General features: G+C 41.7%; 1 protein-coding gene across 1 annotated transcript in view; it reads left to right on the top strand.

The window, feature by feature from the left end:
- DGKH (diacylglycerol kinase eta) overlaps positions 1–23,700 on the top strand; it is a 198,533-nt gene that overhangs the window by 99,607 nt on the left and 75,226 nt on the right. The window contains 8 exon segments of the mRNA XM_021065624.1: positions 7,988–8,092; positions 8,597–8,729; positions 13,085–13,191; positions 13,894–14,019; positions 16,665–16,767; positions 18,606–18,765; positions 20,902–21,010; positions 21,130–21,269. Coding sequence (XP_020921283.1) covers positions 7,988–8,092; positions 8,597–8,729; positions 13,085–13,191; positions 13,894–14,019; positions 16,665–16,767; positions 18,606–18,765; positions 20,902–21,010; positions 21,130–21,269 — 983 coding nt within the window.

The following is a 23,700-nucleotide window of genomic DNA, read 5'->3' as shown; positions in this document are numbered from 1 at the left end:
CAGGTATCCTCTTTGACTCTCAGTAAAGGGCCTGTCTGTGTTGTCTGAGTCTAACCATGGTTTTGAAAGGACATCTGACAGGATTTTTAGATCCTTTTGAAAGGGAATACGGAAGACCTTAGTTCACCTACCAGGCAAGATGACTTAGCATCCAGTTGACATGGTGCGCTGCCTGCATGGCAGCATTTCTGTATAAATTCCAGCTGCAGATTGATTGTAAGGTGCTCATATGTGTGTGAGTTCCCAGGTGATCTCAGTCTTATTGTTCATCCATCACATCTCTAGAAGTTATTTTATGGTATTTACTTTTATTTACTCTTTTTGTTTTTTCCTCTTAGGGCTGCCCCTGTGGCATATGGAGGTTCCCAGGCTAGGGGTCGAATCGGAGCTGTAGATGCCGGCCTACACCACAGCCACAGCAACACCAGATCCGAGCCGCGTCTGCAACCTACACCACAGCTCAAGGCGACACCAGATTCTTAACCCACTGAACGAGGCCAAGGATCGAACCGGCGTCCTCAGGGATAGTCAGGTTGGTTACCACTGAGCCAAAACGGGAACTCCTGTTTTACATTATTTTAGATACTGTGAAAGTTGTGTCCCAGGAATTCAGGGAACCTAGTCTCTTTCTCTGGGAGCATTGAATGCAGATTCCACAGCATTTATGGCTCTAAAATGCAGGCTCATGGTATTGTATCAAGATGATAAGTTCTCTTCCTAATCTTAAATTCTCTTTTTTACTGATTTAAATTACGCTCTCAGTTGAAAATACCTGTGGCACTTTCTTTGGTCGTGGTGCCAGAAATACATTTGTGGTGACACTGTCCTTTTTATTAGTTTTCTGTTAAAATTCAAGCACCCACTGGAGAAAATAAACCTTTATCAGCTATCAACACCTCTGGAAAATTACTTTTGAATCAGTAGTTGTCATCTTAGAAAACGGATGGGGCTTGAGGCAACCATAATGAAGTAGAGAGGGCGTTCCCGTCGTGGCTCAGTGGAAATGAATCTGACTAGCATCCATGAGGATGCAGGTTCGATCCCTGGTCTTGCTTAGTGGGTTAGGGATCTAGGGTGGCCATGAGCTCTGGTGTAGGTTGCAGACGCGGCTTGGATCTGGCATGGCATAGGTCCGAGGCTATATAGCTCTGATTCGACTCCTAGCCTGGGAACCTCCATATGCCTCGGTGAGCCCCCCCAAAAATTGCTTTCTTTACATTGTTTAGACCAGATCCTCCCTTGAGTAGTGGGAAAGTTGGATGCTTCTGTTACCCTTCATGGTTGATATTGATAAATGGATGTGCACCACATTTACCTGTATGGCTTTGCCAGGAGACAGTTACATTGGCAGTTAGCCTCTCCCCCAGAATAAGATTTTGATTCACCAAATCTGATTTGGAGCATGTTGGCTGTGTTTGGAATAAACTCTTGCCTGATTCAGGTACCAACACATCATTGAGGACCTGTGCTCTTGGCTGCAGAGCCAAGTTTACTTCTTGAAGTATGGGAGTAAGTATCTCTGTTCTCATAATAAGATGTATAAGATAAGATACATATAAGATGTGCAACTGTGTTGCCGTTGGGCACATTTCAGTTGTCAAAGTGAATGACTTCATTCCATAAATGAAGAGTGGGGGAAAAAGAGAAACATGCCTCATTTAAGAGATGGGTATAGATTTTATGAAGGGGAAGGGAAGGAGGTATATTAAGACTGAGTTTTTGGCAACTGCAGGTATAGCAAACCTAGTGTTATGAAGACATAATTATACCCAGTTGCCACAAGTCAAATCATAGCCCCTAAGTTATAATAAGTGGAGACAATAAAAATTGCTATAGCACAACTAAACTTTCTGTCCTGTTTTCCAAGAAGGGCTTCTTTCCTGCATGTGAATTTTTATTTCAATCAGGGAAGTCCAGGATTCATCACTAAAGATCCAGTAGTAAGTACTGCCAGAGAAGTTTCCCTGGTGGCCTAGTGTAAGGCTTCTGAGTTCTCACTGCTATGGCTCCAGTTCTGTCCCTTGCTGGGGAACTTCCATGTGCCGAGGGTATGACCAAAAAAACAAAACAACGCAAAAACCAGTACAGAGAATCTCCCTCACTGTCCAGCTATAAGATACACAATTCTGCCTACAGCCACATTCAAAGAAAAGAAAACCTCGGTATTCCCGTTGTGGCTCAGTGGGTTATGAACCTGACTAGTATCCATGAGGCTGCGGGTTCGATCCCTGGCCTTGCTCAGTGGGTTAAGGATCCGGCATTGCCGTGAGCTGTGTTGTAGGTCGCAGATACAACTCGGATCCCACGTTGCTGTGGCCGTGGTGTAGGCTGGCAGCTGTAGCTCTCATTTGACTCCTGGCCTGGGAACCTCCATATGCCACGGGTGCAGCCGTAAAAAGACCCCCCCCCCAAAAAAGGAGTAAACTTCTATCTTGAATAATTTAGACATGATACCTACTAGAGACAGCATGCTGAAAAGTCTCTCAGCTGTACTCTTTGGTGAGCCTTTTGCCATGATATTTCTGCTTTGGATAAGGTTAGACCGGGCAATTCAGTGGGAACCAATTTTTCCTATTTTGTCTGTTGATATTATCCTAATGTCTTCCAAGGAATAGGTCATTATCTTTCTACTTTGGTGGTTGACTAGTCCATGACTCTGTCATTGGCAAAATGCCTCCATTCCTGACCTAAGCTCCTATTAGTTTTGTTTATGGAGGGCACTTACCCCGCAAACATATGCACTAGAGAAGAAACCTGGAATTATGTACAGAACTTCCGTTGGTGCTGCGAGTGGTGAGGCTCATATTCAGTGGGCACTGGCTGCGTCACCGACCCTGTGCTGAGGGCTCCTCTTGCATTGTCTCACTGATCCCCAGCACGCTCTGCAGAGCTGTGAGGTTCTGCTCCATCCTCACTTTGCAGATGCCAGACTGAGGCTTAGGGAGCCGAGGAATCATGTTCATGGCCACACGCATAAGAAGGATGCTCTTGGTGGTCATTCTAAGTCCGTCCAATTCCAAGGCTTAGGCCCTGAATCACTCTGCTGTTACACGAGTGGTTTCCATTCGGGCGTTTGCAATACCCTGTCTCTGGAACCCTGGTTTTTTTTTTTTTTTTTGTCTTTTTGCTATTTCTTGGGCTGCTCCCGAGGCATATGGAGATTCCCAGGCTAGGGGTCCAATCGGAGCTGCAGCCACCGGCCTACACCAGAGCCACAGCAACGCGGGATCCAAGCCACATCTGCAACCTACAGCACAGCTCACGGCAACGCCGGATCGTTAACCCACTGAGCAAGGGCAGGGACCGAACCCGCCACCTCATGGTTCCTAGTCGGATTCGTTAACCACTGCGCCACGACGGGAACTCCTGGAACCCTGGTTCTTAAACGTGGCTGCCCTTGGGAATTTCCTGGGAGTTAAAAACAAACAAACTGGTAGCTGGGTCCCCTCTTCATATGTTCTGAGTTCATTGGTATGGAGTCAGGGCTGGATGTTGGGGTTGAAAGTCTCCCAGGTGATTTTAAGGGGCAGTCAAGCTTGAGAACTCCTGCTTTGCAAAAATGTGAAGTTTTAAATTCCAAGTTCCCATTCTTCTGTCAGTTAAAAAATAAATAAATAAAGAATGTTTTTATTGCAGAAATACTACATATTTATTTTAGAAATCACAAGCTAACCAAAACATTGCATTTAAATTATCTGTGATTCCTTCACTGAGAGATGACGAGTGCAGTATTTTTTTCATGTGCACATTTAGATATTTAGTTTTAACTATGTTACTCTTCAATGGAATTTTATATATTTAATGCCAGATTGTTTTATATGTGTTTTATGTATTTACATGCTTTCCTAGACTGAGAAAGTCTTGATATTTATATACACATAATAGTGTTGTTGGGGAGTTCCCGTTGTGGCTCAGTGGTAACGAACCCAACTAGTATCCATGAGGATTTGGGTTTGATCCCTGGCCTCGCTTAGTGGGTTCAAGGATCTGATGTTGCCGTGAGCTGTGGTATAGAGTTTGCAGACATGGCTTGGATCCTGAGTGGCTGTGGCTGTGGCGTAGGCTGGCAGCTATAGCTCCAATTTGACCCCTAGCCTAGAATCTTCCATGTGTAACTCTTTGAAAAAAAAAAAAAAGACAAAAAATAAAAAGTGTTGTTGAATTAATTCTCATAGGCCAGTAACTCTCATTGGAGCCATATCTCTATTCATGTAGCGTTTGTATATTATTTGAGGCAGCATAGACAGTAATTTAGAATCCTCTCCTTTGCATTCCATCTTTTTTTTTTTTTTTTTTGCCATGCCCATATGGAGGTTACCTGGCCAGGAATCGAACCCGCAGCAGCAACTCAGGCTTGCTGCAGTGACCATGCCAGATCCTTAACCTGTTGCACCACAAGAGAACACCCCTTTGTACTCCATCTTATACAGCACTTTTTTAGACAGGCAGATCCTGGCTTACGCACTTGTCTCTGTCATAATGAGGCAAAGCCCATCTGGTTTTTCTGCCTGGGATCTGGCGTGCAATAAACATTCAATAAATGTGGGAGTGAATGAAAAGACAGGCAGATGTGGTCCAGGATCTGGGATGGGAGTGGTGGTTATAGTTCGAAGAAACTAATTACTTTTTTTTTTTTTAGAGCCACACCTGTGGCATATGGGAGTTCCCAGGCTCGGGGTCGAATCAGAGCTGAACCTGCCAGCCTACACCACAGCCACAGCAGCGTAGGATCCGAACCGCTTCTGCAGCCTACACCACTGCTCACGGCAACGCCAGATCCCTGAGCAAAACCAGGGATCGAACCCACATCCTCATGGATCCTAGTCAGGTTCATTTCTGCTGCACCACAACTTCAGGAACTCCTGAAGAAAGTAATTACTGATTAAGTTCCCATGTGCCCAAAGAAACGTCCTGTGGGGCAGTGGGCAAGGGTTGAGATAAGGCCAGGGGCTGGGGGACATTTGAGGTTAGGTCAACCACACAGATCCTTCAAGAAAGGTAAAAAGTCCTCTAGTTCCAGGCTCAGAGGTCTTTTCTGGGCATAGCCCTCTCCTCTGTCCTAACATCTCCGCAGCTCATGCACTTGTCATAATAAAAAGACAGAGTCCAACATACAATATACTTTCAGAGTAAGAACCCAATCATTTTCAGAGTTTGCAGCTCCCCAGATACTTTCCTAGAGATTTGGACAAGGAACTACTGCAGTCTAAGATTCAGTTAGGGTCCAAGCAGAGCCTGTCATTTCACAGCCATGACTGGCATAGCCTTTTCTACAAAGGTCAGTGATGGGGAAAAATTTAAATGAAAGATGGGCTGGGGGCTTAGAAGATTGGAGGCCTGACGAAAGCTTACCATAGAGAGGCAAGAGACGTCTGAGAGATGTTTCAAGTTTGCTGGATAAACCAGCCTCGTCTTCAGCTAAGCTCAGCTCCCTCCAGGCTGCTCCCTAAGATATTTTTTGGTCCCGCCACCACAAAGCCTAACATCTCTTCATCACACGATTTATGAAGGATTTTCTTTTTCCCAAATAGACTTCTTATAGTGCAGCTTGATCATCACCATGCCTATAAATTAAAATTATTTGTAATTTATTTTTGACTCCCCAAAACTTTTAAGATGTTGTTAGGGGAGTTCCCGTTGTGGCTCAGCAGAAGTGAATCTGAGTAGTATCCAAGAGGATGTGGGTTCGATCCCTGGCCTTGTTTGGTGGGTGTGGCCAAGAGCTTGTGGTCCAGGTCACAGATGAGGCTCGATCTGGCGTTGCTGTGGCTGTGATGTAGGCCAGCGGCTACAGCTCTGATTTGACTCCTAGCCTGGAAACCTCCATATGCTGAGTTTGTGGCCCTAGAAACACATATATATATATATGTTGGGATATTTACTTGCTTATTATTCCCCATTACAAAACAGTTTTTTAAAAGGAGAAATTGCAAATGTAAAAATATTACTTCATTGGCATGTGGGTTACATGCATGGTTTATGTTCCTGAAATCCTTTAGAATTGAGGATTCTGAGGATTCTAGCATTTATGTAGTTCCAAAAACTACAAGAAAAATTAGAAGCTATCTCTCTATCCTTCTTTTCCTTCCTTTTATTGAATTCACAGTGGCTTTTAAAGAATATAAAAGCATTGAAGATAGTTAAGACCATCAGATATTCTGCTTTACTTAAAATTCAACAAAAAATGAAATTAAAGGATGAAATAGCAAGCCTGGTTTATTTACCTGAATAATACTTGTCTTACTCACTCTAAAATCATAATGAAAGAGGGGGAGTCCTTAGCGTTACGCCATATAGTATAGCCAAAAATTAAATAAAACTTGCTAGAGGTGATATTTTTTCAGATAAATATTGGATTTATTCCGTCAGTCCCATGACACAGAGTTTTCTGGAGTGCTGTGCCAGTCATCGGAGCTAGGAGCATATTATGATTTAATGGTACCCCTCTCTGCTGTATTTGATGAGCTGTCGTAGAAAAACATTTTGAAGCAATAAAGCATCCATTTGGCTCTTCTGTAATGAGGGAGGCATTGCTCTTTGCATTAACTATTTATTCAGGAAGAGGAATGACCAATTGCTAATAAGCTTTATCCAGGGAGGGTAGTGGAAAACAGAGGAAGATGCAAAAGTGAGGTTCTGTTCCATTTCATATGCAATTAACAAGTACCCAGGGCTGAGCAGTTAATGCTCCTCTTCCACGTGACTTCTGGCCGGGGTATTTAAGCGTGAGTTGCCTGTCCAATGTGCTAAAGGTTTCTTGGTCTAAGGAAGGATTGTGGAGCCTAAAAAGTGACAGATGAGACGAGACCATGACTGGTGAGTAGCTACGACTGGGCTGATCTCTACAGCTTTGAAGAGTGGACTTATTTTCTAAGATAACAGTGGTAATGGAGGCCTGCTAGCTTACTCTTTGGGGGAAAGATTCCTTTTTAAAAAAGAATAATTATTGCTTTTCCATAAAGTGGGGAATCTGGTTTATACTGCAAGTGTGTAGATTATCACTTGATCCCATGGCTTATCATCTGCAAAAGTTTATTATTTGCTCTATCAATAAATGTGTAATTTATCATTTGGAAATAATTTCTAGGTAGGAATGTGACATTGTGCTTTTTTTCCCCACAGGTAAGTAAATGGTCCCTTCTTTGCAGTAAATGCTTAAGATTTAGCAACTTCAAGATTTCAACCAGAATATTGTATTCACGCAGAAATAGGGGCTGCTTTCAAGTCATTTCAGAATCTTACATTGAAGTCCTTTTCATGCTGTAACAGCATGAAATTTTGATTCCTCTTGCTTTGAGAGTCTTGACATAATTAATTTGCCTTCTTTAGTGAAATGAAAAAAAAAAAGATGAAAGTCACAATTATTTTTTTCCCTTAAAGCCAACTTCGATGCTAATTCCTCGTCCCTACTCTCACTACAGAGGAGGACAGTAGAATTCTACACAATGGGAGAAATAATCTGGCACATAAATCATATTAAAATAGGCCATGAAAATGATCCGTAAACCCAACACTATTTAAAACAGAATAGTCTTGATACCGTTATAAGCCAGTTATGAAATCATTTCCTATTGCTTCCTCTAGTTTTTTCTTTTTAAAAATTTCCATACTGAAAAACGCATGTTAATTCTAGGCTTCCCATGAATTATTTTGATTTGTATTTAAAATCAATTTTTAAGAAACATCCCATGAAATGAGATACTCTGCTTATTTGCGCTCATAGCCTTGGGTAGAGGGCTAAAAAGTCTGATAAGTAAATTGCAGTGCATTCAAAGGCAAGAAAAGACTCCTCGGAATTTTCCTTTCCTGGCTCACCCGATGTCATATTGAGAACCAAATTCATTTTTGTTACAGAGAGTCTTAACTTTCTTCATCAAGGATAGCAGGACCCAGAGATGAGAAAAGCAATCACCTGGCAGAATGTCAGGTTGTGCCATAATCCCTTTTTTGGTTCTTAGCAAAAATTAGGTTGAATTGTCCCTTTCAGATAATCACTCCATTCAGAAGACTCATGCTGTGTGCTGAGAACAGAAAAGAGATGGAGGATTGGATCAGCTCGCTCAAGTCTGTACAGACCAGAGACCCTTACGAGGTAAAACAGCATCTCTCCTGTGACCTGTTCTTAGCGAGTGTGTTAGCCAAAGCTAAAGCTACATATGTGAAAAAAAAAAAAAAAAAGCATATGTGTAGATTCAGTCAGCAGCTTGTTTAAACCTGATATTGAATCATTTTCTATACGTAAAGTGTTTTAGTTTTTAAAATTATGGATTTGAAATTTAACTTTTTTTCCATTTTTTTATTAAAGTATAGTTAATTTACAATGTTATGTCAATTTCTGCTATACAGCGTAGTGACCTATTCATATATATATACATACCTATATATTTACATACATACATATATATACATATATATATATTTTTTCTTCTCATGCTATCTTCCATCATGTTCTATCCCAAGAGACTGGCTGTAGTTCCCTGTGCTGTACAGTAGGATGGATTTGAAACTTTAATGGTAGCTCGATCTCTTCCAAATGTTCAGCCTCTGTAGTCCTGTTCTCTTGTTTGGCAAGTCTGTGCTCACGTCTCATTTCTAGGTGGCCCAGTTTAATGTGGAACATTTCTCAGGGATGCATAACTGGTACGCCTGCTCCCATGCCCGACCCACTTTCTGTAACGTGTGCCGAGAGAGTCTTTCTGGAGTCACCTCCCACGGCCTGTCCTGCGAAGGTACAGTAGCCTCCACCGTGTTTTCTTTCCTGACCTGAGTGGCAGTCCACTCGCTGCCATTGGTACATCTGTGAACAGACCAGTGAAACATCATCTCAGGAAAGCATCTCCCTTGGGTGGAAGCGGGGGCTGCGAGCATCTCAGTGGGACCACAGTGTTTTAATTTTGTTGTGGCTTCAACGAGAGCTCTGCACACAGAGGACCAACTTGGGAAATCTTTTGGCCCAGGAAAAGATAGCAGAAAATCATTTGAATGGAAGTCTAAATCAAAACGCGGTATTCCCCGCCTGAAGGACTCACAGCTGCTGTGAAAGAAAATTCTTTAGACTTTGTAGGTCATTCTAGTTTTCTGGCATTCTTTTTCTATTCTGTTTGATTACGGAGAACAAAATTTTCTCTGAGGACAGTGTGTACTTTATGGCAGGATTTCTGCCAGATACGGAGCTGCGTCTGCGACCTACCTCGCAGCTTCCAGCAATGCCAGATCCTTAACCCACTGAGCGAGGCCAGGGATTGAGCCCGCATCCTCATGGATACTAGTCGGTTTGCATTGTTTTAAATATTTCATTTCATTTCATTTACATGGAAGCCATCCTTTTAAACTCCTTTAACGTTTTCTAAAAATAAGGTCTATGCTGTTGTTCTCATTACAGGATTTGTGGGTTATTTTTAAATTTAAGAGCAGTGGCCACTTAAAAATAGATTAATACTCACCAGGAGAAAACCCTTTCCTTCCTTAGATCTCTTTAATTAAATTCCTCAGTGAGCCCATTACTGTGTATTCTGCTTTCTGAACTATATACAAAAACTGTGATTAACTTTTTTCTCTAATTCAAAAAATTTTAGAGTCCCTTTGACTATAATTATTAAACAATAAATAGACATAGAGTCACAGTTTAATTCATGTAAATTATAAAATCTGAGCTATGTCACTATTTTGGCTATTTAATGTGACACAGCCTAGTGGGCAAAAACAAAGCTCTATAGTGAAACCCTCTGGGTTCCAGTCCAGTTTCTCCGCTACCGACTATGACCAGGAGAAGTAGTTTAACTCTTTTAGGCTTTTGTTTCCTCCTCTGTAAAAATGGGAATAATAGTCATTTATCCCTCATGCAATAGCATGGAACTGAAATGAGAGAATATATACAATAAAACAACTTTTCCAGTCAAATAAATTATAGACATTTGTAACTGTATAAGACATTTGTGTAAGAAATCTATCAAGTGGAGTTCCCGTTGCAGCTCAGCAGGTTAGAAACCCGCCTAGTATCCACGAGGATGCGGGCTCAATCCCTGGCCTCGCTCAGTGGGTTAAGGATCTGGCATTGCTGGAAGCTGCGAGGTAGGTCGCAGACACAGCTCCGTATCTGGCGTTGCTGTGGCTGTGGTGTAGACTGGCAGCTGCAGTTCTGATTCGACCCCCAGCCTGGGAACTTCCATATACCTCGAGTGAGGCCCTAAAAAGAAAATAATAATAATAATAATAATAATAATAATGAAACCTTCCTGGCCTTTTTAAGTCTTAATTATAGTATTTTTAAAGTATATTTTTAGGGGACTACCTGTTGGTACTCATTTTCTCTGCTGGTAAATTGTAAATCTGCAGCATCCTGCCCAATAGAATTTTTAGAACTGTAGCAGCAAGTTTTAAAATCCCAAGGGTTTTATTTTTTTTTATTTTTTTATTTTTATTTATTTATTTTATTTTATTTATTTGTCTTTTTTGCTATTTCTTTGGCCGCTCCCGCGGCATAAGGTTCCCAGGCTAGGGGTCGAATTGAAGCTGTAGCCCCCGCCTACGCCAGAGCCACAGCAACGCGGGATCCGAGCCGCGTCTGCAATCTACACCACAGCTCACGGCAACGCCAGATCGTTAACCCACTGAGCAAGGGCAGGGATCGAACCCGCAACCTCATGGTTCCTAGTCGGATTCGTTAACCACTGCGCCACGACGGGAACTCCCAAGGGTTTTATGAATATATAAAAAGTTGCCTTTTTATTTGATGAGACTTTGGTTATTTAAGATATTTCTATTGTAAACAAAGTTAAACTTTGGAAACCCCCTCGAAATCTGGGTAAAAGTGCCTGCTTGATAAAACTAAGGGCTTACAACACAAGAGGCTTCAAAAGTTATAACATATGAGATGCAAATACAGGAAAAATTCAGTCAACAAAGACAGTAAATAACATTGTATTAGGATGGAATCCAGGGTCCAGTGTATAAAGCCATCGCGTTTAATCTTTCTGCCCTGTTTTCACACTAAAAGAAGTCCATACTGATTTGTCTTCTAGGCTCATGTTGAATAACTAAAATTATTATTTTAAGACCTTGCATATACAAAATGTATGCATGAAAAAAAGACAGAAGGTACACTTCACAAATAATCCCAACATGTTCATTACAATTTCAGAGCACAATTATGCTTCACAGTGATTTAAGAATAAAGATTAAATGGTGATTTTTTTTTAAATCAATAGCGTTGACTATTCAATGTATTTTTTTTTTTTTTTTTTTTTTTTTTTTTTTTTTTTTTTTTTTAAATCAATAGCGTTGACTATCTCAATAAGTATCCTTAGGAATTTTTATCTTAACCACTATTGCACACTTACATCGTGGTAAAGATTGCATATTGCTATAAAGAATCATGACTCTGTTACATGGCAGTATATTTTTAAGTTCTGTGGTTTTAAAATCATGGCTTTACAGGTCACTAGATGAAATAGGTGCTTCACTTCAGAATAACTTGTTTGGAGAAAACTGTCACCTCACCAAATTAAGATGCCTATTAATCATCTCTATTCCTTAGTGACCATAATAATCATAGCCCACGTTATTTTATTATTATCATTATATGTTATATTAAGTAACTTTGTAATTCTCAAGGCTCATTGCATGAAGCACTTTCTTACAAAAATGATTTTTTTATCTTTAATGAGGTTTTTGATTTTTTTAAAGGCAAAATCTTCAAATAAGGCCTGTTTGTTTATCTTTTTCGGGCCACACCCACAGCACATCAAGTTCCCAGGCTAGGGGTCAAATTGGAGCTGGAGCTGCCGGCCTACACCACAGCCACAGCAATGCCAGATCCGAGCCACATCTGCGACCTACACCACAGCTCACGGCAACACCAGATCTTTAACCCATTGAGGGAGGCCAAGGATCAAACCCTCGACCTCATGGATACTAGTCAGGCTTGTCTACTGGTAGAAATGCAACAACCATGTGCAAAGGAACCACCTTACATTTTGAATTTAGCAACAGCAACCTTATTACATTTCTACTGAAATGATCTCTACTTTTAAACAGTTCTCTGAAAAGTCAGAAACAGCATCAGCATCCATTCATGCTTGGATAATAATGTGTGTCCTTAGAAGGATGGATAAGCTTAGTAGCAGGCAGGTTCTGAGTTTCATAATCAAGTGTTAGTTTTCCAAATCATCTATGGCTTCCTTGTTTTTTCGTGGATGTGCTGCTGCTTTCGCGGTTGTTTCATTTCTCTTTTGTAGGCCTTTTTGATAATATGACTGGGGAGAACTAGTGATGCGTGTCGAGGCAGCTCCACTTCATCCCTTCCTTCTGGTTATGGTGTAGTCCTCCCACCAGAATGTCTCTTAAGAATGTCTCTTAATGGAGTTCCCGTCGTGGCGCAGTGGTTAACGAATCCAACTAGGAACCATGAGGTTGCGGGTTCGGTCCCTGCCCTTGCTCAGTGGGTGAACGATCCGGCATTGCCGTGAGCTGTGGTGTAGACTGCAGACGCGGCTCGGATCCCGCGTTGCTGTGGCTCTGGCGTAGGCCGGTGGCTACAGCTCCGATTCAACCCCTAGCCTGGGAACCTCCATATGCCGCGGGAGCGGCCCAAGAAATAGCAACAACAACAACAAAAAGACAAAAGACAAAAAAAAAAGAATGTCTCTTAAGAGACAGTGCCGTCTTTGTGACCCTTCTCAACCTATTTCTCATGAAGCCTAGATATTTTCTTGACATACTTACATTTAAAACGCTCATGAATGATCTTGTTCTTTCTCTCTCTCTCTTTCTTTCTCTCTTTTTAAGGCTACAGCCACGGCGTATTGAAATTCCCAGGCTGGGGGTCCAGTGGAAGCTACAGTCACAGCCATGGCAACCCCAGATCCAAGCCATATCTGCAACCTACGCAGCAGCTTGCATATAGCCACATTGGCTTTTTAGAATATCGTGATTATTATTGGAGAGGACTAGAAACTTAAATACGTTGTTTTTCTTCTACCCCTTATCCCTGAAAAATTTCGTGCTGTGATTTCCCTCAATTGTTGGTCCAGAAGTACATACCATTTAGCAATGGTTGGCTTTTTTTTTTTTTTTTTTTTCCCAGTGTGTAAATTCAAAGCTCATAAAAGGTGTGCAGTGAGAGCGACAAATAACTGCAAATGGACGACCTTGGCCTCCATCGGGAAGGACATCATAGAGGACGAAGATGGCGTAAGCTCTGTTCTGTCTCCCATACCCCGCTCCCCATCTCTGATCCTTTATTCTTGGTTGCTCCTGGGGCAATTAAGTGGGAACATCGGTTATTAGTTCAGTTACAACGGAGAGTTAAGTGGGAGTGTTTATTATCAGGATTAGGGGGATGGTTTTGGTGGAGTGTGACTTTTCTATTTGCAATTCAATCCTTCATAGCTTCCTCAGCTCTTCAGTGTTGAGGGACATTGTGTCAGGACTTACGACCTGCCGCTGTGCTGGGCTGGTGTTGTAGACCCTTAGCTGGCCAACTAGGATTTTCTTTGAGGCTCAGCCCAGCTGTTTATTCACATGTTCATTCCTCCCACTTGGGGGCCTCCTCTCAAACGTACCCCCCATGTTTGAAACCTTGCCTCCCCTGCACTTTGCATGTGAATCTCTGATGCCATTTCATGATTACTTTATGATAATCCCTCTAATGTGCCTTTCTCTTGAGCAAGACTATAAATCCTGAAGGGCAGGGCTTTGGTCTTACTTTTCTTTGTACCCCTAGCACTCAGGGCATAATAGATGCTCAATAATTATGGGGGGAAATGAATGGCTGTCATCCATGAGACATATTGCTGGTTCCATAGAGTGAGGCATCATTGTGTAGCTTCCCCTGGATAAGAATGACGTCCTCCACAGCCTCTACCTTGACTGTCCTTCCTTCCTGCTGCGCAGGTGGCCATGCCCCACCAGTGGCTCGAGGGTAACTTGCCTGTGAGCGCCAAGTGTGCTGTCTGTGACAAAACATGCGGCAGTGTCCTCCGTCTTCAGGACTGGAAATGCCTCTGGTGTAAAACGATGGTGAGAGTTTCATAATTATTTTCCCTGTCATCACCTTCTTTTCTGTAACACTTCCCTCTCTGGGTATTTGAAGGCGAAGCTAAGAACTTACGGCAGAGCAGAACCTGGCAGCACACGCAACCGTTGTAAGGTTCATCCTTTTTTAAAGTGCGTTGCGTCCACCCTGGTTCCTTTTGCAAATGCCCTTTTTGAGACACTCTTGTTGTGTGTTCTTTGTTTAAAGACTGCTTTCCTACAGTTTTATTGTTTTTCAATACAGCATAGTAAATATCTATCTATATATATACACACACACATATCTATATTCTTTTTCAGATTCTTTTCCTTTATAGGTTATTACAAGATACTGAGTATAGTTCCCTGTGCTATATACAGTAGGTCTTTGTTATCTATTTTATATATAATAGTGTGTAGATGTTAATGCCAAACTCCTAACTTATCCCACAGACGTAGACCACAGACTTATGGTAACCAAAAGGGAAAGTGAAGGCAGTTCCCATCCTGGCTCAGCGGTCACGAACCTGGCTAGCATCCACGAGGATGCGGGTTCGATCCCTGGCCCCGCTCAGTGGGTTAAGGATCTGGCGTTGCTGTGGGCTGTGGTGTATGTCACAGAACTGGCTCAGATCCTGAGTTGGGGGTGGCTGTGGTGTAGCAGCAGCTGCAGCTCCAGTTCCACCCCTAGCCTGGGAACCTCCATATGCTGCGGGTGCCCTGAAAAGACACACACACACACACACCAAGGGAAAGCAAGGTAAAGGATAAATGAGTGGTTTTTAAACTTTACTAACTTTAACAGTAGTCGTTAATTCGGTCTTTTACTTGTTTGCTCTAAGCACTCCATTTTTTAAGAATTTCCCAAGTGGAAGTTATTATTACAGATTGTAGAACAAGATCCATTGTGGCATGTCTTTCTTCCCTTTTCTATTGAGGCAGACCTAAATGTCACTTCGTTGAAATCATTCCTGCCTCGCCCTGTGTCACTTAGATGTGTGGGTTTCGGGGCCGCCGTCACCTGTGTTATATTCCTCTTACCCTTGTATTTCGTATATCATTTATCTGTTAGGATATTATTTTGCCTTTCAAATATGAGTTTCTAATAGCAGAAATAGCTAGTGTTTAAACATAGTCATTTGGTTCAAAACCAAACCAGACTCTGGTTCCACAGTCCTAATCCGTCAACTCCTAATTTTTCCAGCTATTATACAGCTTCTGGACATAGTTTGCCTTTTCTATAAAAATAGTGAAGATACAATTTTATTTCTGCTTTTCTCATGTAACGTTGTTACATTTTTCTGTTTTGCTCTGTGATTTGCATGCTTTTTTATTCCTTTAAAAACGATCTATGGACACTCATTTTCTAAAATCCATTTGGATTGTTAATTATTATAAATCGTAATAGGAAGCCGTCCAAAATTAAATCATCAGCAGAATAAGAATCACTGTTAAATTCCAGTCATTTTCTCAAAAGTTGTGACAAGTACCTGTTTAATTGATAGGCCGGTTTTCTAAAAGGACTAATGAAATAAAGTCATATTAAAGAAGTGCTTTATGGTAAAGTGCCTGCTCTTACTAATAAAACATTTAAAGGCTTTCTAGGTAAGAACATAAATTATTCTAAGTTGCCTGGGTCCTCCTTAATATGTTAGCCCTGCTTGCCTGTCCTTGAAACTTTTTTTCCTACGGAGTTAACACATTTGCTGAGTTCCTGTGATGTGTATCGATTTCCAAGATGAGTGGGCGATAATAGGGGCCTTTTCCTTACAGAGCCGGAAGTCTAGCTGAGAAAAAAAGCACAGGTGTACTTAGAACTACGCCAACACGACAATGTGATTCAAAAAAAAAAAAGGTGTCAGAGTTCCTGTCGTGGCTCAGCGCTTAGCAAACCCGACTAGCATCCTTGAGGACATGGGTTCAGTCCTGGCCTCGCTCAGTGGGTTCAGGATCCAGTGTTGCGCTGAGCTGTAGTGTACGTCGCAGACAAGGCTCGGATCCGGCATTGCTGTGGCTGTGGTGTAGACTGCAGACTCGCCTCGGATCTCACGTTGCTGTGACTGTGGTGTAGGCCGGCGGCTGTATCTCCGATTAGACCCCTAGCCTGGGGACCTCCATATGCCACAGGTGGGGCCCTAAAAGGCAAAAAGACAAAAAACAAAAACCCCCAAACCCCAAAGTGTTGGGAGAAAATTATCGAAGCACTGCAGAAAGGGCAGACACCTTACAGATTGTATTTATTTTCGTTAAATTCTGTAAGAATTTTATAAGGTCAAGGTCATCAGTTTTTCCCATGGACCATGATATTGACGCTCACTGGTTCACGTCCATCATTTTCCCTCCGTCCCCCCTTCCTCTCCTCCCTCTTCCTCTTTCCTTGCCTTCACCAGGCATTTACAGCCAACATACTCCTTGCCTGAGACAATCATGAAAACAGACTGCACAGACCCAATCAAATTCCCGTCTCTAAAAGGATTAGCCAATTCCCTAGAAGTATAAATACTGTGCCATTAAAGCCGTTCATGAATTACGGACCATTTTGTGAAGCACCTGATTCTCATTTGTCAATTCCTTAGATATAATTTATACCATAACAAAACAATTGCTGTGTTTTTATGATTCCTAAAGATTAAATCCACCTTTGTTACTAGGTACACACTGCCTGCAAAGATTTGTACCATCCTATCTGTCCACTTGGCCAGTGTAAAGTATCTGTCATCCCTCCAATTGCACTAAACAGCACCGATTCTGATGGTACGTAGAAGTAGTGTAAGTATGTATAGTCCTGGTATTTCAAATATTATGTGTTTTTCTATAATAAATGGAACTGTAATTGAGTATGCTGGTCAGTTTTTATATAAGGATTCCATGTCAATTGCAAAATAGTACATTTCATTTCTAAAAGGACATTTTAAAATTAAGGTTTAACATCGCTATGAACCCAGTGGTGAAATTACAGCATATAAGACGTATCGATTTTACATTTCAGCAAATAAAATAAGATCATTATCTGTGGCAGAATGCAGTCTGCAAAGGTTAATTTTCAGAAGTATTTTTGTCTTCATAATGGATGCTGCCCATTGGCATAGCTCTTAGGGGAATCTGTTTTCCTAAAATTTCATTGCAGGAAATTTACATTTCTATAAATTCATTCACTTTGCAGTATTTTACAACTTAGTTGTATGTGCTGAAGAACCATTTATGGAGTTTCCATTGTGGCTCAGCGGAAATGAACCCAACTAGAATCCATGAGGATGCGGGTTCCATCCCTGGCCTGGCTCAGTGGGTTAAGGATCCAGCTTTGCTGTGAGCTGTGATATGTCACAGACAAGGCTCGGATCCCGAGTTGCTGTGGCTGTGGTGTAGGCCGGCAGCTGTGGCTCTGATTCAACCTCTAGCCTGGGAACTTCCAATATAGGTGTGGTCCTAAAAAAACGAAAAAAGAGCCTGTTTACAACACTCATTTTGGGGTAGCATACTAATAACTTTCTTATAAGCAAAGCACATTCCAAAAGGCTTTTGCCATGAACTGTTGTCAATGATTTGCATCAATAAAGTGCCTTTCCCGTCGTGGCTCAGTGGTTAACGAATCTGACTAGGAACCATGAGGTGCGGGTTCGATCCCTGGCCTTGCACAGTGGCGTTGCCGTGAGCTGTGGTGTAGGACCCAGCTCAGATCCCGAGTTGCTGTGGCTCTTGCATAGGCCAGTGGCTATAGCTCCGATTAGACCCCCAGCCTGGGAATCTCCATATGTCGTGGGAGCGGCCCTAGAAAAGGCAACAAGACAAAAAAAAAAGTGCCTTATGCTTTTTCAAGTTATGCCAATAGATAATAAGGATATTAGCTGAAGATATACTTTTTAAACTTGTGCATTAACTGACCCCCACCAAACCTGATATGTCAAATTTCTGTTACTTACTATAAAATTATGAAATTAAAAAATATTTTCTAAGGCATTATCAAGGAAGAGTTAAATATTTTAGACTACTGAACATGAATCCTTTAACAAATGTGAATTTATAGTCTATGATTGGTTTCTTTTAATATTTAAGTGTTATTAAGGCAGGCGGTAGGTCTCAAATTATCTATGGTTAATAGTTTTACCATTTTGGTATGATTTTTCATTATAAAACATTTTTTAAAAGATAAGTCCAGAGTTCCTGTCAAGGCTCAGTGGTTAACGAACCCGACTGGTATCCATGAAGATGTGGGTTCGGTCCCTGGCCTCGCTCAGTGGGCTAAGGATCCGGCATTGCCATGAGCTGTGGTGTAGGTCGCAGATGCATGTCGGATCCCATGTCGATGTGGCTCTTATTCATCCCCTAGCCTAAGAACCTCCCTATGCCGAGGGTACAGCCCTAAAAAGACAAAAGACAAGGAAAAAAAAAAAAAGGATAAGTCCTATGGTCTTAATATGTAAATAATGAACCCATCTCCATTTGGGGGGCTAAATTATAACTTATTTAGTTAAAGTAACCGAAAAGTTTCTTTTGAATTCGTCTTTTTTTTTTTTTTTTTTTGTCTGAAGTTTTGTTAATGGTTTAAAAAGAAAGCCGTATGTATTGATCTTGTGCTGTGTTTTTTTTTACAGGTTTCTGTAGAGCCACGTTTTCATTCTGTGTTAGTCCTCTATTGGTTTTTGTCAACTCTAAGAGTGGAGATAATCAGGGAGTAAAGTTTCTTCGGCGATTTAAACAGTTACTAAATCCGGCTCAGGTGTTTGATTTAATGAATGGAGGTCCTCATTTAGGGTAAATGACTATTGATAACTCTCCTTTGAATTAAATGTGGCATCGAGCATAACCTTCTGTTTGGCTTTTCAGTTCCTAATTGCAGATTCACCTCGTCATCTCTGTGTTGATCTCCCACGTCTCTTCTTTTAAAGCTCAAATTATAAATTTTAACACAATTTTTTGGTATTTATACAACTCCCTTGTGTGCTGGAAGTTCCACAGTTTGTTTTAAAAATGTTTTAGCGTATATCCTACATCAAACAGTACTAACGGTTTGCTTCGCTCTATGAAAGAGCAACTTGTATAAATATAGAAATACAAAGAGTAACTTTGGAAAATGAGTTTCCTGGGAGGCTAGTGTTGAATTTTACATGTGCAAATAATTATTTTTTCAGAGCACAGGTACTCTCATGGATCTCAAGGACTTCAGCCTTGGTCCACATAAATGAGCAAAAAATGCTTTTGTTGATTGTTCATTTCCAACTTTCTGGAATGTCCTACAAGCTAAAATTTGAGGGAAAATTAAATGTATTTTCAATGAGAGAAAATATGCCTTGTGGCACTTTGAATGCATTTTTAGCATGTGTATTTGTCATCTGAACCAGGAACCTCAGATGATTTACTTAAGCCAACTGGGCTTTTCTCTTGGGTTCCGTTGTCACCTAAACCATAAACACAGAAGTAGAAATGGAAGCTTTAGATACCAGTTCCTGAAAAGGATTTTTATGTTTTGTGGTTTAGCGTTTTTCTCATCTTCTCCGTTTCCCTTCTCAGCCTCTCTTTGTGCCTCTTTTCACTTTTGTCCTTTCAGAATCTTCCTTCTTGTTTCCTTTGCCTTTTTCTTGCTGCCTGAGGCCCTTCTGGTTCCTTGGGTGCTGGTCTTCTTTGTTTGAACTCCACTCCTTTCTTATGTGCTTGTACCTCCCTCGCTTTCTGCTGCAGGGTCCTAGCACTTCTCTTCTAGCTTCTCCCCTCACCTCTGTCTCTCCTGTTGCTAGTGAGCATTGTCCCCCTTTCTAGCACTTCTATTTCATCATCCTTCATTGTTCTAATCTCTTATCTTCTTGACATTTATTTTTTCCATCCATCCTCTAAGATTCCAAGGAACTCCTTTCGTGAAAAGTCTTGAGATTGTCTCCAAAACATATTTTTTTGATTTTCCACAATGCTTGAGGTATAGACACAAAGGTATATAAAGAAGGTGAGATATGTCAAAAAGTTGAGATGAAGGGAGTTCCTATACATGACTCAGTGGTCTCGAACCCAACTACTATCCATGGGGATGTGGGCTCAATCCCTGACCTTGCTCAGTGGCTTAAGGATCTGCCATTGCTGTGGCTGTGGTGTAGGCCAACAGCTACAGCTCTGATTCTCCCCCTAGCCTGGGAACCTCCATATGCCATGGATGTGGCCCTAAAAACACAAATTTAAAAAAAGTTGAGATGAAGAAATCAGAACTAAAAAGTTTGACCTGAGAATAGGAAAAGAGGAAGGGAAAAAGCTACTGGGACTATTGCAGGGTACATTGGCAAGTGGTAGGTCTGTTTCAGAACTGCCCCCAGTGCCACTCAAGAGCACCGGTGCCCTAGATTCCATGCCTTGGTTTGTAATGTGCTACTCATGGAAATAACATATTCCTGAGATGGAAAGAGAAAAATCACCCACTTTTATTGTCTCCTTTCCCTTAACTTAATTTCTCTTTCCTGGGTTCTGCTTCTTTTCTGTTTTTTCATTTCTTACCCCTCTTTCCTTTTAATTTTATCTCCATTTCTACGTATAATTCCCTTTCCTCTTTACAATTAAGACATTTTCTTGGCAGTTCCCTGGTCATTCAGCATGTTAAGAATCTGGTGGTGTCACTGCCGTGGCACAGGTTCCATCCCTGGCCCAGGAACTTCTGCATGCCACAGGCAGAAAGAAAGAGAAAGAAAGAAAGAAAGAAAGAAAGAAAGAAAGAAAGAAAGAAAGAAAGAAAGAAAGAGACATTTCTTGAATTAAATATTGCACTCAAATTAATTTTTATAGTATGATTCATATGTAAGAATTCTTATATTTAATCTGAATGTGAATACCAGTCAAAAGCAGAATGCCAACGAATTGGGGAAAGTGATTTTTCTTTATTTCTACTAAAATAAAATACTTTCTCATTTTCAGTTTAAGATTATTCCAAAAGTTCGACAATTTCCGGATTCTCGTTTGCGGAGGAGACGGCAGTGTGGGTTGGGTTTTGTCAGAAATCGACAAGCTCAACTTGAATAAACAGGCAAGTGCTCCTTCTTTTCCTCGCTGGCGAACATGAATGTGCATGTCCTAAGCTGCTCGCAGAGACATGCCAAAGTGTCACTCAGCTTGTCTGAGGTGTCCTGTGGGGCTCTCTTTCAGTGTCAGCTGGGAGTCCTGCCTCTGGGGACAGGCAACGACCTGGCCCGGGTTCTTGGCTGGGGCGGCTCCTACGATGACGACACCCAACTTCCTCAGATACTTGAGAAGCTGGAACGAGCCAGTACCAAAATGCTGGACAGGTAATAACACATTCCCTTCTAAAACCAGATCCACGTGGCATACTGATCCCCCCCCCTTTTTTTGCTTTTTAGGTCTGCACACATGGCATATGGGGGTTCCCAGGCTAGGGGTTGCATCAGAGCTGCAGCTGCCATCCTACGCCAGAGCACAGCAACACAGGATCTGAGCCGCGTCTGTGACCTACACCACAGCCACGGCAATGCCAGATCCCCGACCCACTGAGCAAGGCCAGGGATGAACCTGCAACCTCATGGATACTAGTCCATTCGTTTCTGCTACACCGCAACGGGAACTCCCTCCATTCCCTTTCTTCTATTGTCTTCCATCATGGTCTATTCCAGGAGATTGGATATAGTTCCCCATGCCACACAGTAGGACCTCATTGCCTGTCCATTCTAAATGTAATAGTTTGCACCCACTAAACCCAAAGTTGAACCCACAAAATACTAAAAAATGCAATCCTTTCTCAGGAACAAGGAAAGTATTGGGAAAAGAGCTTCATATGAAGAAAATGTCACCATTTTTATGGTACCCTCAATCATATCCCGTAACTGCTTTCTCTCTAAATGCCCCACGTATAAAAAGGAAATGCAGTGTGTGTACCCTGAGTATTATGGAGGTGGTATCATGAATCCGGGTGCAGGGACCCACCAGGACTCAGTAAGCAGTAACCTGCACAGGCAGAAGACCAGAATGTCGAAATCTCATTATGAACTTGAACTTGCGTGAATCAAAACAACTTTGATAGGATTAGCCATCTGTGACACCCTTCCCAGGAAAATAACAAAATCTCATCAGGGAGCCACCATCTAAAATGTGATTACTCTAAAATAAGCTATAACCTAATTAATTGTAACCTTGCCTGTCATAAGGTAATGTAATGGCTGATGCTTTTGCTGACGGAATATTTCAAAAGAAAGCTGGGCAGAAAAGCGTTTGTCTGTGTTTATTCACAAACTGGTCATGGGAGGGATCTCCCTGCAGTTTGAGAGCATAAAGTGGACTCAGTCTCCAATACTTTATTTTTTTATTTTTGTCTCTTTTTTAGGGCTACACCTGCGGCGTGTAGAAGTTCCCAGGCTAGGGGTCGAATTGGAGCTGCAGCTGCCGGCCTCCACCACAGCCACAGCAGTGCCAGATCTGAGCCGCGTCTGTGACCTACACCACAGCTCACAGCCACACCAGACCCTTAACCCACTGAGCGGTGCCAGGGATCAAATCCTAGCCCTCACGGATACTAGTCAGGTTCATTACCACAGAGCCACAATGGGAACCCCCAGAATTTGAATTCATATGCAAAGGCTTATTAGTCTGAATGATACAGTAGATGCTGTTTACATAGTGATGCTAGTCTTGGGATTTTCCTCTAGGTTTTATCACTGGCTTCCACCGTGATATACTTTTCTTATAATTCATGTTATGATACTGCTCTCTTTATGTTTGTGTCTTTGAAAAAAATCTTTATTTCATATCCTGTAACTGACAACAGTAATGTCCCTACCCAATTGTTCTTCCCAAATTTTGAATTTATCTCTTTAGGCAGAAGACTGGAAATAGCTGGAGGTGATTGTTTTTCTCTATTATCAAATGATTCAGTGTTTGGTTTGAAATTAATATTTACAGCTAATTAAAATGAATTTACTTCAATTAAGTACAGTCTTTATTAATATTTTCCTCCCAATCCCATGCTTACATTTTTAAATTATTTATTTATTTATTTGCTTTTTAGGGCTGCACCCACGGCATATGGAGGTTCCCGGGCTAGGTCTCCAGCCTGCCTACACCACAGCTAACGGCTACACAGGATCCTTAACCCATTGAACGAGGCCAGGGATCGAACCTGCAACCTCATGATCCTTAGTCAGATTTGTTTCCGCTGTTCCCTGAAAGGAACTCCCCATGCTTACTTTCTTAATGTAAGAGGGTCCATTTAGGAGTTCCCAAGTTCGCTATGGTCGCTATGGAGGTGTGAGTTCATTCCCTGCTTGGCGCAATGGGTTAAAAAATCTGGCATTGCCACAGCTGTGTGGTAGGTCACAAGTGTGGCTTGGATTCAGTCCCCAGCCTGGGAACTTTCATATGCCTCAGGTGCAGCCATAAAATAAAATTTAAAAAAAGAAAGAAAGAAAAAAAAAAAACAGGAGCTCTTTAGCTAATTTTCATTTCATGTCTGTATAAGCGAACTCAGTGAGACTGATTGCTACATGCAGAATGATATTTCATAGGTACTAGGCATTTGTTTCATCTAGGACATTGTTTTAGAATTTGGGGCTGTGACCCATTAGCAACTTGTACAGTCTAGTTAGAAACTTTGGTGAGGGAGTTCCTGTCCTGGCTCAGTGGTTAAGGAATCCAACTAGGAAGCATGAGCGGTTGTCCAGAGGCCAAGTTTCGGATCCCCTGGCCCAGTTCAACTCCATGAGCTTAGGT

The sequence above is a fragment of the Sus scrofa genome, chromosome 11 (genome assembly GCF_000003025.6).
Source record: "Sus scrofa isolate TJ Tabasco breed Duroc chromosome 11, Sscrofa11.1, whole genome shotgun sequence".
Classification (NCBI taxonomy): Eukaryota; Metazoa; Chordata; class Mammalia; order Artiodactyla; family Suidae; genus Sus; species Sus scrofa.
The sequence above is the reverse complement of the archived record's forward strand: the minus strand, read 5'-3'. Positions and strand labels throughout refer to the sequence as shown.